Source organism: Dendronephthya gigantea, unplaced genomic scaffold (assembly GCF_004324835.1).
Source record: "Dendronephthya gigantea isolate DGI-Jeju-01 unplaced genomic scaffold, DenGig_1.0 000023F, whole genome shotgun sequence".
In the NCBI taxonomy this organism is placed as follows: Eukaryota; Metazoa; Cnidaria; class Anthozoa; order Malacalcyonacea; family Nephtheidae; genus Dendronephthya; species Dendronephthya gigantea.
This window is the reverse complement of record NW_021163033.1, coordinates 753416-767353: the sequence shown is the minus strand read 5'-3', so window position 1 is coordinate 767353 and position 13938 is coordinate 753416. Positions and strand designations below refer to the sequence as shown.

General features: G+C 37.5%; 3 protein-coding genes across 6 annotated transcripts in view; all 3 read left to right on the top strand.

Annotated features, from left to right (window-relative positions):
• The first annotated feature begins 167 nt into the window (after positions 1-167).
• On the top strand, positions 168-3962 carry LOC114522511. The gene is made up of 10 exons (XM_028543212.1): positions 168-487; positions 586-613; positions 843-1354; positions 1442-1477; positions 1598-1840; positions 1957-2133; positions 2320-2496; positions 2778-2951; positions 3038-3145; positions 3392-3962. Exons 1-10 carry the CDS (start codon positions 364-366, stop codon positions 3562-3564), a joined length of 1752 nt encoding a protein of 583 aa, XP_028399013.1. The 5' UTR covers positions 168-363; the 3' UTR covers positions 3565-3962.
• Positions 3963-4112: 150 nt separating this feature from the next.
• Positions 4113-9203, top strand: LOC114522512. The gene is made up of 9 exons (XM_028543213.1): positions 4113-4399; positions 5250-5280; positions 5771-6276; positions 6643-6885; positions 7066-7242; positions 7393-7569; positions 7893-8066; positions 8245-8370; positions 8480-9203. Exons 1-9 carry the CDS (start codon positions 4321-4323, stop codon positions 8689-8691), a joined length of 1725 nt encoding a protein of 574 aa, XP_028399014.1. The 5' UTR covers positions 4113-4320; the 3' UTR covers positions 8692-9203.
• Positions 9204-9382: 179 nt separating this feature from the next.
• Positions 9383-13938, top strand: part of LOC114522438 (tRNA:m(4)X modification enzyme TRM13 homolog) — a 53651-nt gene continuing 49095 nt past the window's right edge. For all 4 annotated transcript variants that reach the window (XR_003686902.1, XR_003686901.1, XR_003686900.1 and 1 more), the window contains exons 1-13: positions 9383-9529; positions 9658-9704; positions 10173-10239; positions 10476-10535; positions 10611-10683; positions 10775-10881; positions 10970-11048; positions 11159-11247; positions 11332-11410; positions 11541-11615; positions 12289-12367; positions 12688-13038; positions 13337-13529. Coding sequence is in view for 1 of the 4 variants with exons in the window: in XM_028543114.1 (XP_028398915.1) it covers positions 9383-9529; positions 9658-9704; positions 10173-10239; positions 10476-10535; positions 10611-10683; positions 10775-10881; positions 10970-11048; positions 11159-11247; positions 11332-11410; positions 11541-11615; positions 12289-12367; positions 12688-13038; positions 13337-13529 (1446 nt within the window). In the remaining 3 variants the exon portion in view is untranslated. The remainder of the gene's footprint in view (positions 9530-9657; positions 9705-10172; positions 10240-10475; positions 10536-10610; positions 10684-10774; positions 10882-10969; positions 11049-11158; positions 11248-11331; positions 11411-11540; positions 11616-12288; positions 12368-12687; positions 13039-13336; positions 13530-13938) is intronic.

The following is a 13938-nucleotide window of genomic DNA, read 5'->3' as shown; positions in this document are numbered from 1 at the left end:
TAGCTAAACTGAATAATATGTCTTTTTTTCGGCTAGCATCAGCCATTAAACTCAAAACGTTCAATGCCATCAGCTTGCTTCCTTGCTTCCCGAGAGGGCTGCTCTGTCATTTCAATTAGCTACACATATGCTTGACTGCTTTTCTTGATCCTTAATTGCCATTCAAAGAAATCGTTTATCATGCATTGCTTTGAGGAAGTTGTACACTTAAGGCTGAGAATAGTTTTGAAATAGAACTGTTTACATCACTTGAAATTATTACGAATTCGAAAGCAAATTCAGTGCACGTCAGAAATTAAGGCTTTTCATAGTTCTACAGGAAGACATAGAAACCTTTAACCTTGGCAGACGCATTGGGTCGTTATGTCTCGAAAATTCACGATGTGCATGAGAATATACGAAGCGCTTCAAACGAAAATCTTCAACTTCATGAATATTGCTGGTATCCTACTGATATTAGCGACGATTTCACGACCAAATGACGCAGGTAACCTCGGCATGGTAATTTTACAACGTCCGTTCACACCGTGGAATTACTGGAATACTTGAATAGACTTACAATGCTTTTGACTTGATTTCTTATAGATAAACACCATCTTCATGGCATCAACAGGTATAATATTTTCTTTTGTTCAATCGTCCGTGCTTTTAAAAAAAACAGTTATATTTATGGAGAAACCATGAGTTAACACTTGTTGATACTATGGCCATCCCTTTTGTAACTGCAGGTTAAAATAAATCATCAATGCAACTGGCATCGTACTGTAAACAACGTTTATATTCCTGGAGTTTTGTACTTTTATATTTTACGGTATTTTTTACGGCCCTAGCTCTTATTTTAGGACGTGTATTCCTGCCGAAGCTGAGCCATTGCTCAACTCAAGTGGATGTTATCCTTTGGTGAATTTCACCCGACCTTTTTGTCAGAATCATGGTGTGACTTTGTCAGACTACACATACAGAAGGCCATATAAACAAAGGCAGTTCAATGATCAAGTCAATAAAGAGTATGAGCAATATGTCAGGCTTGGTTTACCAAAAATAGGCAAACTCCTCAATGTGGACAACGACGCGGTGATAAAGTGCGTACATGCTTTAGTGCCATTACTATGCCATTTTTATTTTCCAAGTTGCGAAGGAACCCGGAGCAAGTATAAGGAGCAAAAGATTTGTCGAAAAACATGTCTTAATCTTATTCATACATGTGACAAAATTTGGGATTTTTTTGTAAAGGCTTATACGATTAAGTATTCAAATACTAAGACGAGAAAGCTCGTACAATGCAAACTACAGCCTTATAGAAATGCTGGTGACTCCCCAGAATGCTGGTATGCTGATCTTGAAGATTCTGCAGGTAATATGAGAATGAGACAATAAAAAAAAATGTCTGCCTGCATTTTGTGTGTAAAAAATGTTCATAACGTATCTTTGCCTGTTCTAGTTACAATTCAAGCTCCGGAATGGACAACCAATGCGGGTATAAAACAATTTCAAAACAACGGATAGAGTTTTTTTGACTGTTTGGGCAGTGCCCAGTGTAAAGATATCCGCTATAAATTATTAGACAGAGATTAAGTGGCCATATATTTCTATGTAGATTGTCTATACTTAAACGGAAGCAGTTACAATGGCAACATATCAGTGACAGCCTCAGGTATTCTTTGTCAGCCATGGACAGAACAATGTCCACATCGTCATACCATGAACACCACATATCCAGAATTAAATGACGCCAAGAATTATTGTCGTAATCCCAAGAACTCAGGACAAAGACCTTGGTGTTTTACTACAGATAGGAACAAGAGATGGGAGTACTGTGATATCCCTAGATGTACACCAGGTATAGTAATAATTGAGAATAACGATTATCTCGTCACTGAAACAAGTGGTTTAAATAATGATTTTATTAATTTTTCACTCGTATTTATCATAAAAGAAACTTCAATGTTTTACTAGTTCATGGTAATTATGGCAACTGGTCATTGAGCAGTGCGTGTAATGTAACTTGTGGTGAAGGTTTTGAAACATGGACACGAGATTGTGACAATCCTGGACCAAAGTTTGGTGGAAGAAACTGTAGTCACCTAGGAGAAGCCATTGAGTATAGACCATGTCGGACAGCACCATGCCCTGGTAAGCTAGCTACATCTTTCTTGAGGGGTCTGTCATAAGACGTTCAACAAGGTATATAGAAGCAAGCAGTGCGAACAAATCTCGAATAAACGTTTTTTAAACGATGTTACTTCAACTTATTTCGCAAATGAATCAAAGCTACACGCGAAGAAAGGTATTTCAGTATCTTTCTTCTCGTATTTTTAGTTAACGGTGGTTACACCAGCTGGAGTTTGGATGTCCCATGCAATGTTTCGTGCGGTGAAGGAATGGAAATATGGCGACGTAATTGTGATAATCCAGAACCAAAATACGGAGGCAGCAACTGCAGTCAACTGGGGAAGTCGATTAAGTTAAGGAAGTGCGCCAAAAAGCCATGTCCAGGTGAAGATTAAACTAACTACGATTATAAACATGACCAACTTTCGTTTCCTGGATAGTTTGTCGTTCTCCAAATTGTTTTCTAGAGGTTTTCTATAAAAAATTATAAGGATTAATCATTAAGGATTTTTCAGAAAGTAATCTAAACTAAATTCATTGATGCACAATCTACTGCGAAATAAGTTCTAGATTGATCACCCTAAGAATACTATGGTCTTGTTCATATGGATACGCTGACAGTTCGTTGTTTACAAAAGTGACACAACGAACATTTCTTCTTTTAGTCGATGGCAACTATGGCAACTGGACAAGATTGTCGCCATGTAGTGCCACGTGTGGTCAGGGTGTTGAAATCTGGGTACGAAACTGTGATAACCCCCCGGGAAAATACGGTGGAAACTGCAGTAAGCAGGGAGTGGATCATGAAAATCGAATGTGCGCGAAGAAACCTTGCCAAGGTAAGAACATACGTGTGGTGCTGAGTATCATGTGATATCAAATAGAGTTTGAATGATGATTATTTCTTCTTATCAATATATTCCAGTTGTCTCCCACACCAAGACGATTGGTTTCATCGTTGCTGCTACCTTTGTCATAGTCGTGATAATCTTAAGTTTATCTTTCGTTCGTCACAAACGCCGTGGAAAGAGTGGTGAGTTGAGGTCTCGTATTTTAGTATGGACTTCGTACAGTCCATTGCTTCAGTTATCCCGAGCGATATTTCTAAATCAGTGATTATAATCTGTATAAAATGACTCTTCGTTTCATAGCTATCATTTTGCCTTGATTTGATTCCCTGCTGCGCCAAACCAAATCACTTCTCAATAATCATAGCTCTTGTGTAGCTGTATCGTCAGTTTTCGTTTAAATTCTCTAAACGTTCCTTTTTACGCCATAGTTAAATTTTCTTCTGAACAAATCCGTGGCGAACAACAGCCTCCGGAAAACGACGAACTATTTCGCTGTATCGCTCTTGTTCCCCAAGAAGAAGGGACGAGTACATCGCAGGAGACTGGTACTGGTGTTGTATATGAAAGCCTGACAGCTGATGGAAACTCGATTTCAGACTAATAACAATATAATCATTGCATAAAAAAATAAGTGGTTTAAAATTTTATGACCTATTAATTCGTTTTCATTTGCAAACTATCTATAAAACTCTGGTTCACTTCTTTGAAACTAGCTGAAAGAGGGTTTATTTTACATAGCTTGTGGTCTTTCACACGTTTAGAACAATAGTAGCTGTGATAAAAATAAACTTTTAAAAAAATTGAAGATGCTCGAATAATCTATTTCATATTACCTAATACGTGTATAATCGGGCACTCCATCAACAATAAGAACATGTGATGTGATGAATAATGACCTCATCTAACCTGTCGACTTCCCGTGTGAAAATGATACCCAGAATAGCTGTTTTTTTAAGTTTGTGTCTATCGCATCAGGCCTATTTTATCTAAAACTATGCTCATTTCCCTCAAGAGGCTCAAATAGATGCTTTTGTTGTTTTCTTAAGAGGAAATCGAACGTTTTGTACAAGGAAATGGTATAAGATTTGCGTTAAACAAACAAACGAAATTATACTTTCAAATGATAACACATTTTTGAGTGCTTTTCAAATGCCCAAGAAGGAAGTCGGATGCGCCGGTGTCATACCATTGCGGAAGTATATTTGATCTCAGCAATTTAGTTGCTGCTGCAGCGTGTGAAATGCAATTTGGATTCGAACAGGATGATAGGATATTGAGTCGAGTTTGCTTTTAAATGTGTAACCTCATTGGGCATTTCAGAGAGCTGGCAACTCAGTGAGTTGATAGGAAATTTATCATGAACGAAGACCGAACGTATCTACTAAACAGTGTTTGCACTGGGTTCATTTTAACATGGATCTTTTCAAATGTCGCAGGTATATTATTATTTTTTAATCAGTTTATTTTATTAGCTAACAGCCGTCGGTCAGTGCTAGTCACTTAGTTTACTGTATATGTATTGTCTATTGTGTTTACATATTTTTAACAATACGTTCTTATGATTCAGAGTCACTAAGTATATATATATAAGGTCAGAATGGTCAACGTTAGTTCACTTTATTTACTGATATTATTGTGTGAGCTCGCCTTACTTGGACTACCCCAATTTATCGTTTTCTGATTCCTTTGACATTATGACGTATGCAATTTTGTGGATCACCGAGAAGTATCATAATAAGTTATTTTGTAGCACTGAAGTATGTAAGCAAATTGTTATCGTGCTGTCTGTCCCGGCTAGCTGTAAAAAGCACGGGATTAACTGGATTAGACTAGCCAAAAGCCCCAAAGCTAACTTCCTGCGACAATTCTGATACGTACGTCTAATAGGATATATGCAGGACAACAGTATGTTATGTGCGTGCATACGTACGTATCAAAAATACGTTCGTTGAAAGCAGCCGTTAAGTCTTAAGTCCTTACTGTAGTTATAGTTATTACCGCGAAGATAGCGGTCGATGTCCGTTTTTCCAAATTCATGAGATGTTTACTGATGGGAAATTGTTTGTTAGGACAGAATTCGGTTATTATCTTTGTTACGTTTTTCCCAGCTATGCTTTTTGCATGGTAAAATTAAATGTGCATTCACGATTTCACATTGTTTTTGTTTTCTCGACCAGAATGTAAAACCTTTCTACATCAAGGGTCACGAACGCGAAGGTTTGTTCTAGCATCAAAACCAAGCAGTTTCGTATTGTAAATATGTATTTTTTCAATTCATTACTCTAGGGCAATATCACCGGGAAAATGATGCCAAAAGGTAAAATAATCTTTTTTCAAATTTCTAGGCAGTTACGGTAGGGAAAATATCATTTAGCAGGCATGAGAGTTACTACACCTTACTAGGTCTAAGTACGAAGCGGTTATCTTTTTATAAGAATTAGGGAGGCTGTCCCGGATGCATGATGGATATTTGAAGAGATGTTGACGTGTGCATGCAAGCTTTTGCTTGGCTTCGACTCTTGATGTTATCAACCCATGACAGATTCACTTACCGGCATCTTATTTATGCTGACATTATCTACAGACCGTCAGGATCAGCTTACTGCCCAGGATATGGTTGACTTGCCAATAATTATACCTGCGGTGGATCAATTTAAATTTGATTCAACAACATCAAAATCAGCACGTTTATTACTTTCCTATCCTTCAACTTCAAGCGACAACCTAAAATATACAAAAAGACTTAGTAGTTGTGTTGATTTGATAAGAGTAGTTGATTTTGAAAATTGAAACGTTATCTTTTTTAGGGAATGTATACCAGCGCATACTGAAGCAGTTCTTGCCAAGCCAAGCTATTGCCATCCTTTGAGGAAACTGAACAGTCCCTTTTGTGCTGCACACGGAATCAAACTGGATACATACGTGAACACAACCACAAACGATATGCAATATTGGAACGACGAGTTGAAGGGATACGAAGAAACGTACAAAAAACTGTTTTTCGAAAGGCATTTAAGTCCACAAAACGTTTCCGACGAATGTGCGAACCAGATGCGTTTCATTGGATGTTATTTCATGTTTCCCAGTTGTGATCGCACAACGGGTACACTCAAACCGAGACAGATTTGCAAAGAAACATGTCTTCATTTTTTGAGGGAATGCAGTGTGTATTTTAACGCTTGGAAAGACATTCATTTGTCGGGATCGCCCGGGGATAAGGATCTGCTCAATTGTTTGAAACAGCCGTCTGTAACCGCCGGGGATAATGTGGAGTGTATAGCCTACGCTAGGAACAAAAGCTCAGAAAGTCACGGTATTGTAAAATTTATTTCTCATATGTAGTGCTATTTTTGATGCATTGTATAAGGTTTCTGTATGATGTACGTCATATGAGAAAGGCTAGAGCCTAGAGATGCTTTGTTATTCCTTGTGATCAGCTTCTGCATGTCAATGGTGGGATTTTATGGTCTGTCAACCGTTAACGTTTTAAGACGTAGCTGTAAAGCGTGAGAGTATTTCAAAACGTAAACATCAGGAGGCGGGTTGTTGTTAATCTTTAACTATAGTTATAGTGGCTGTATTGGCCAGCTAAGTCGTTATTTTGACGTAAACTACGATTTAGCTACTTATAATATATCGCCATGCAGTGAATGTACCAATATTTGCTGATTTTCTTTAGATTGCCTTTTCCTAAACGGAAGTAGTTACAATGGGAACATATCAGTGACAGCCTCAGGTATTCCCTGTCAGTCATGGACGGAACAATGTCCACATCGTCATACCATGAACACCACATATTCTTATCTCAATAACGCTAAAAATTATTGCCGGAATCCTCAAAACTCAGGAAAAAGACCTTGGTGTTTTACTACTGATAGGAACAAGAGATGGGAGTACTGCGATATCCCTAAATGTATCAAAGGTAATTGTTTCAACCCCAATTGCAATTACAAGCGCGAGTTTGGTTGCTAATCGCCTGAGCATAGTTTTCAAACTAACAATGTCAATTTTTCCCATTTCATTATTTTCGAACTGCACGGAAGACATTGTGCATCGCTAACGTTAAGAAATGTTTAATGCAGTTGCATGTTTTCATTTACAGTGGATGGTAATTATGGCAACTGGTCATTGAGCAGTGCGTGTAATGTAACTTGTGGTGGAGGTTTTGAAATATGGACACGAGATTGCAACAATCCTGAGCCAAGGTTTGGTGGAAGAAACTGTAGTCACCTAGGAGAAGCCATTGAGTATAGACCATGTCGGACAGCACTTTGTCCTGGTAAGCTGTCTTCTTAATTAACAAACTCCATGTTTCTCATTAATGTCTAAATTTAAGAGCTGAGAGCTTTTCAAAGACAGTGATTCTGCAGTAAGTTGGATCTTCCAGTCATTTATCGACGAATGCCCCAATTTTTTTTCATTTTCGTAGTGGATGGCAATTACAGTGACTGGAGCAAAAGCAGTGGATGTAACGTTTCATGTGGACGAGGTGTTGTAACCTGGCGTCGTGTTTGCAACAATCCGGCCCCAAAGAATGGCGGTAAAAATTGTACTGCTTATGGAAAGGAGATAAAATATAGAATTTGTAGAAAAGGAAAGTGTCCAGGCAAGTTTCCGAAAGAGTAAAACTTAAAGTGAAAGTCGGTTTGTTTACAATACGATGCACTGTCTGAATATCTAACACTATTTAGGTTCGTTACGCCTCTAAATCAATATGAACTAGAGTTTATGTTAAGAAAAAATAAGTAACATGCGAAATTTAGGCGATTTTCACATCAGAGGTTCCTCACTTGTTATGAGCGGAACGGACTTGACTTCCACTTTAAGCCTTAGTGTAGTAGAGATTACTTGTGACTACAGTTGACATCGTCTTTGAATTTATACTTTTCTTTTGATTAATATTTGTTTTCGTTTTTTTTTTTAATTTAGTTAACGGTAACTATAGTGATTGGATTAGATCGACTTCCTGCAGCGTGACGTGTGGCGTAGGGTACGAGATGTGGTCACGGACTTGCGACAACCCAAAGCCCAAAAATGGAAAGGATTGTTCTCAATATGGAAAAGACAGAGAGAGCAGACCCTGCAACCTGGGACCATGCCTAGGTTGGATATAAAGTTATTTGTATGCTGTTGCAGTTGTTGTTGTTGTTGTTGTTGTTGTTGTTGTTGTTGTTGTTGTTGCTGTCGCTGTCGTGTTCTATCATTGTCCTCGTCGTAAAGTCATTCATACTTTCTGCTGTGGTTATTCCTTATCGATATTTTTTGGGATTATGCATTCTAGGATCGTCAAATTCCAACATGATCAGAATCACATGCGGTGTTTGCGCTGTGATTATTGTGGTAGCTGTCAGTATTCTCCTCTATCGCAAAAGAGAAGCGTTGATGAAGCGAATAAAGCAAAGAGATAGTAAGTTCTTATGATTTTTATACTTCCCGTTCCGCCGCTCGAGCTGAAATTTGTGATCACAATTGTCAAATTTGAAAGAAAATCTCAACACTTGTACTAATCTTTGCAGGTAGCTCTGATTTTGCTATATATGCAGAAATAAATTTTATACCTCGTAAACCAGTAATTCATAATTATGAAGAAATCGACCCCACGAACAAGGTTAAGATCAGCACAGATAAAACAAGCATATCGCTACAAGGAAGCTCTGGAGAGGGTATTTACGAGAGTATAGACAACAACCTAAATGGACTGTCAAGCGAGATGCCTAGAGCAGTATGATAGATAACTTAGCATTAAATGTGGTATAACCAGTGAACTCTGATAAATACAGACACGCATGTCTGAAGGCGAATTTTGGCTTCACAAAAACGATGAGGAGGCATCGTTCCAGTTATTAATTTTTTAGAGTTCACAGTTCACTTGATATAACAAGAACAACCAGCTAGACAAAAACACTTCGACCTCGACATTTCGACCTAAGGGCCTTCGTCAAGTGGTATAACGAAGGTCGATAAGTGTTTTTGTCTATTTTAGGCAGTTGTTTTACCACATTTGATGTGAGGTTCTTTGAAGATATGATGTTGTATATTTAATTTATTTGATTCGTCATCCATCAGGGGACGGTTGTATTAAACTGTGATTAACTAACAGGATTGACCAATGAGAATCGGGTATTTTTTACTTATAAACTATGACATAACTACTCAAGATGCAGAGGATGGCTAAAACAGATGGGACACCTATGAATGACAAAGAAATGCTAGAAGCTTAGAAACCCTAGGCATGGATAGATAAGTAAGGCAGGTAAGCACTAAGGATATCTATGGAGCCTTAAGGGTAGCAGAGGAGGGTCAATAAAGTATCTATCCACAATTCTTGAATTCATTCCCGAAATAACGATGGTCCTTGTGTGGAAACCAATGCGACATTATCATTTGCATACATGAAGTATACATAATCCAAATCCAAGATGGCGGAAAATTTTGAAAAGACGGAGGAAACTAGACATCAAGGATGTGCGTTCTTTTTGAAACGTAAAAACAGATATTGTAAAATGATTCCTGGGAAAAGAAACAAATATTGTGGTGAACATTCATATCTTGCCCAAGATAACCAAGTAAGAACGAGTTTTGGTATAAATATTGTGCGGAATTCTGTGATATATGGAATAATTGGTTTGATAGCCAGGCATAGCCTCTTCATATAAGTTGGTTCTTGCCATTAAACTTTGTCTTCTATTTTTAGGGCATTCCAGCGCGAAAACGAATTCCTTGTCCACTGGATACAAAGCAGTGAGAATTCAATTTTCTAATGAATTTTCTATTCACAGGATCTCATTGATTCACAGCATACAGTATCTCCAGTGTGGAAAGTTTGTATCGCGCAACCTAGATATTGGGCGCGCAATTTGATGTCTCCTATACATTTACTAGTATTTTTTTGAAATCTAGGTTGCGCAGTTTGCATACTTTCCAGTCAGGCAGTATCTTTCATCATTCACACAGAGAACTGTCAGAGACTATCTATATACTGTCATACTGTTTTCTGACATTCTCAAATGATAAACTACTATATACTAGGGTAAATCAGTTTTGATTTTTGGCACTTCATTCGATGTAGGTAAATTACTACATTCACTTGATGTAGGTAATTTACTATATACTAGTATATCTTTTGTCATCTTGGGCAATCCTCTAGTTACAAACTATATACTTTCATAAATACAAAATAGCACAGTCTGTATTATTCATTATCTACAGCACAGTGTTTGAGGATCAACTTGAGAAACATTTGAAGAAATGCAATGTTACTAAGAAGAGAAACGTTGTAAGTAAATGAAATGCAATTTAAGTGTGTGAATGTACCAATTTTCTGGAAAGAAACAGGCAAACAATCTGACCCAAGGTATCACTTGAATGACTGCACAGAGATCTTCAGAATTCAACATAAAAAATCAAAAACGATTTGTGCAAATGTTGAGTTATATTAAGATGAGAGTTTTTAAATGTAATCAGAATTGCCAGTTAGATCTAGCCTGAGCTGCCAGTCAATCTCCATTGCAGGAATATTATGTTGCAAATATTAACAGTGGAATTTGCCATAATGAATCATCATGGGAAAAGGTAAGAGAATGATATTTTGTACAGTACTTTTGCCTTTTGCTAATTCAATCATTTTTTCATTCTTTTGATGAGCAGCTACCTTTAAGGAAAATTCCAAAAGATGATATCCAAAATTGTATAGACAGAATCAAGTTATACTTTGAACAAGGTGAGTCTTTACGAGTCTATACTGCACACATATTCTATGCAATGTTCGAATATAAAAGTATGGTGAATAAAGGGAACGGTTTTCTGTGTAGGAAATGCTGTTGATATCAAAACCTCTGTTTTAACTGAACAATGTCTTGAAAATGAAATAAACAACACCAGTTGTAACCATGCTTTGAAAAAGCATTTACACCAACAGGTATGTCAAATGGTACTGGGTATAAGATCTTGCACATTTTGCTTGTAAATTACAGTAGAATGGAATGAAATATCCTTTTTTGTTTCAGTCATCATTGATAGGAAATTTAAGAAATTCAGAACTTTTAAAATCGGATTCAATTTTTGTTGAATTTGGAGCAGGACGGGGTAAATTAGACAACAATACTTTTTTCAAATATTGTGTCATCACTTGGTCAGAATTAGGCCAGACTTATCATAAATGAAGTATTAATAATCCCCTGTCTCTGTAAATGTAGGTTTGTTATCACATTGGATACAAAAATCTATGAAAGATGAATCAAATGTGGATTTCTTGCTTGTCGACAGGGCAAGCACGCGATATAAGGTAATCTTACGTGGAAAACAAACAGTTAATTAATAATATATATTCAAGGCATAAATAAAAGGCGTTCGTATCTTATTGGTTTAGGCAGACTCCTACCACCGTGGACCAGAGCAAGGACCAAGTTTTCACCGAATTCAGATTGATATTGAACACTTAGATTTAGGTAAGAAAAATGGAATTTACCATATAGAGACAGAGGATGCTGCAATCCGCTTCATTCATGGATATCAACTTATATTCAACTTATATTCTACAATCTTTATTAATGTCATACTGCATGTTGTCTTTGGTAGATAATGTGCCGCTTATATCCAACAGTAAACAAGAAGTAACTGCCGTCAGCAAACACCTGTGTGGAGCTGCAACAGGTATGGAATGGAGTGGTGTGGTGTGGTGTGGTGTGGTGGGGTGCGGTGTGGCGTGGTATGGGATGGCGTGGTATGGTATGGTATGGTATGGTATGGTATGGTATGGTATGGTATGGTATGGTATGGTATGGTATGGTATAGAATGGTATGGTATAGAATGGTATGGTATGGTATAGAATGGTATGGTATGGTATGGTATGGTATGGTATGGTATGGTATGGTATGGTATGGTATGGTATGGTATGATATGGTATGGTATGGTATGGTATGGTATGGTATGGTATGGTATGGTATGGTATAGAATGGTATGGTATAGAATGGTATGGTATAGAATGGTATGGTATGGTATGGTATGGTATGGTATGGTATGGTATAGAATGGTATGGTATGGTATGGTATGGTATGGTATGGTATGGTATGGTATGGTATGGTATGGTATGGTATGGTATGGTATGGTATGGTATGGTATGGTATGGTATAGAATGGTATGGTATAGAATGGTATGGTATAGAATGGTATGGTATGGTATAGAATGGTATGGTATGGTATGGTATGGTATGGTATGGTATGGTATGGTATGGTATGGTATGGTATTTAAAATGCAAATATAATACAACAGAGTGGAATATTTTAACTCCAGTCTGAATATCACTGTGTTGTTCATATCTTGTAGATCTGGGATTGAGATGTCTACTCAATTCACCTGACGAAACAGAGTGTTCTGACGACAACCCAGACAGAAATGAAGCCAGGTGTGCTTAGCCTCCTATATTGAAACAATACATAGTCCTGTACATACTAATACTCTCAGACACTCACTAATTTTGAATCTAAGTCACCATGATGGTATTTGGCAGAGGTTTTAATAGAGAGGCAGAGGTTGAAAGATTTTTCAATGCTATTGAATAACGAAAAAAAAAACTCTCTTTGATCAGCAAGAATATAATTTCTGTGGCACAGTCAATAATATTAACTAGATCACAGATTTGAGGTAAAACCAAGTCAAACAAATTACATGAAGTATACTTAGCACTCTTCTTTTTAATAAAACAATTGTTTTTTTCTACTTTAGATCAACAAAGAGACTAAAACTTGGCGGCAATCGTGTGCGGGGTCTTTTGTTTGCATTGTGCTGTCACCACTGTTGTTCTTGGGCTAGCTATGTCGGGAGAACATTTTTGGAAAATCTCGGTTTTACTGCGTACGACTTTCACATTCTGTGCTGCCTGAGCAGTTGGGCTACCTGTGGCAGTCGAAAGGAAACACGGGCGAACGCTAAGAATGATACCCAGGCCTCTGAAAACCGTACGACGTGCGAAACAGTGACTGGGGCCCCAACTGAGCTGACTGAGGATACAACAGGGACAAGAGGGGATGACCATGAACATAGAACGATAGAAGTCGATGAAGGAAGTTGTATAAGGTGGGTGAATGGGTGTAGGATGGTGAAAGAAGCACTTTATAGAGTAGAGGCGCTTTCCTTTGGACGGCAAAAATTTTCAGACACTTTCTATTGTATTTTAGTATAGAAAGATAACCAATGATATTATGCTTTCGTTTAACCATCCCAGCATAATTTTTTCCCAGCATTGAAGCTATAGTTTAACAGAGTCTAAGCTAGAGTCTCATCACCCTGGGATACTAATCGGTCTTGCAAGTTCCATAATAGTCGCTCCCCTCGATCTGTGTTCATCGTTCCAACACATTTTCGTTTCTCACAGAGCTTTAGGATTTACTAAGAGTCAAAGCGAGGATATTGGTCGTCAAAGTAAACGTTTAATTGACGCTGGACGAGTCTGGTATTTGAAACAATTTGATTTGGACGCTTCTCTTTTTTATTATGTCGATCGGTCGGTTTCGTTGGAAAACATCGCCATCGTCGCTTATAACAGAAGAAGTAATTTTGAAAAAGAGGTAAAGATTTAGAGTATATTTAGAGTCATGTGTATCATATCACCTTGCATCATCATATATCTATCATATCTCCTTGCATCGTCATATATCTATTATATCCCCTTTGATCATCATATATGTATCTATCATATCCCCTTGCATCATCATATATGTATCCATCATATCCAACGAGTTCGGGTTTAACTAATTTTCGGCAATTCCACGAGTGTTTACAAGAATACAATTCAATTAATGAAAAAAAACACACACTCCGAAAAACGTAAAAAACGAATGATACACGAGCTTTAAAAATGAAATGCTTCTGCGAGAATTTTTGACGCTATCTAAAATCTTACCGTAGTGTATATTGGTAATGTAATAGCGCTCATAGACTATTTTGCAATGAAAAACAACAGCACCGAGTTTTGCA

Bases quoted from the DNA above. Each gene is read 5' to 3' on its own strand.
- LOC114522511 (XM_028543212.1), top strand. From the start codon at position 364: ATGTCTCGAAAATTCACGATGTGCATGAGAATATACGAAGCGCTTCAA. The intron at 1,355-1,441 runs GTAATATGAGAA...TGCCTGTTCTAG, and splicing joins TGATCTTGAAGATTCTGCAG to TTACAATTCAAGCTCCGGAA. The intron at 1,478-1,597 runs GTATAAAACAAT...ATTTCTATGTAG, and splicing joins GGAATGGACAACCAATGCGG to ATTGTCTATACTTAAACGGA.
- LOC114522512 (XM_028543213.1), top strand. From the start codon at position 4,321: ATGAACGAAGACCGAACGTATCTACTAAACAGTGTTTGCACTGGGTTC. The intron at 5,281-5,770 runs GTAAAATAATCT...TATCTTTTTTAG, and splicing joins CGGGAAAATGATGCCAAAAG to GGAATGTATACCAGCGCATA. The intron at 8,371-8,479 runs GTAAGTTCTTAT...TAATCTTTGCAG, and splicing joins GCGAATAAAGCAAAGAGATA to GTAGCTCTGATTTTGCTATA.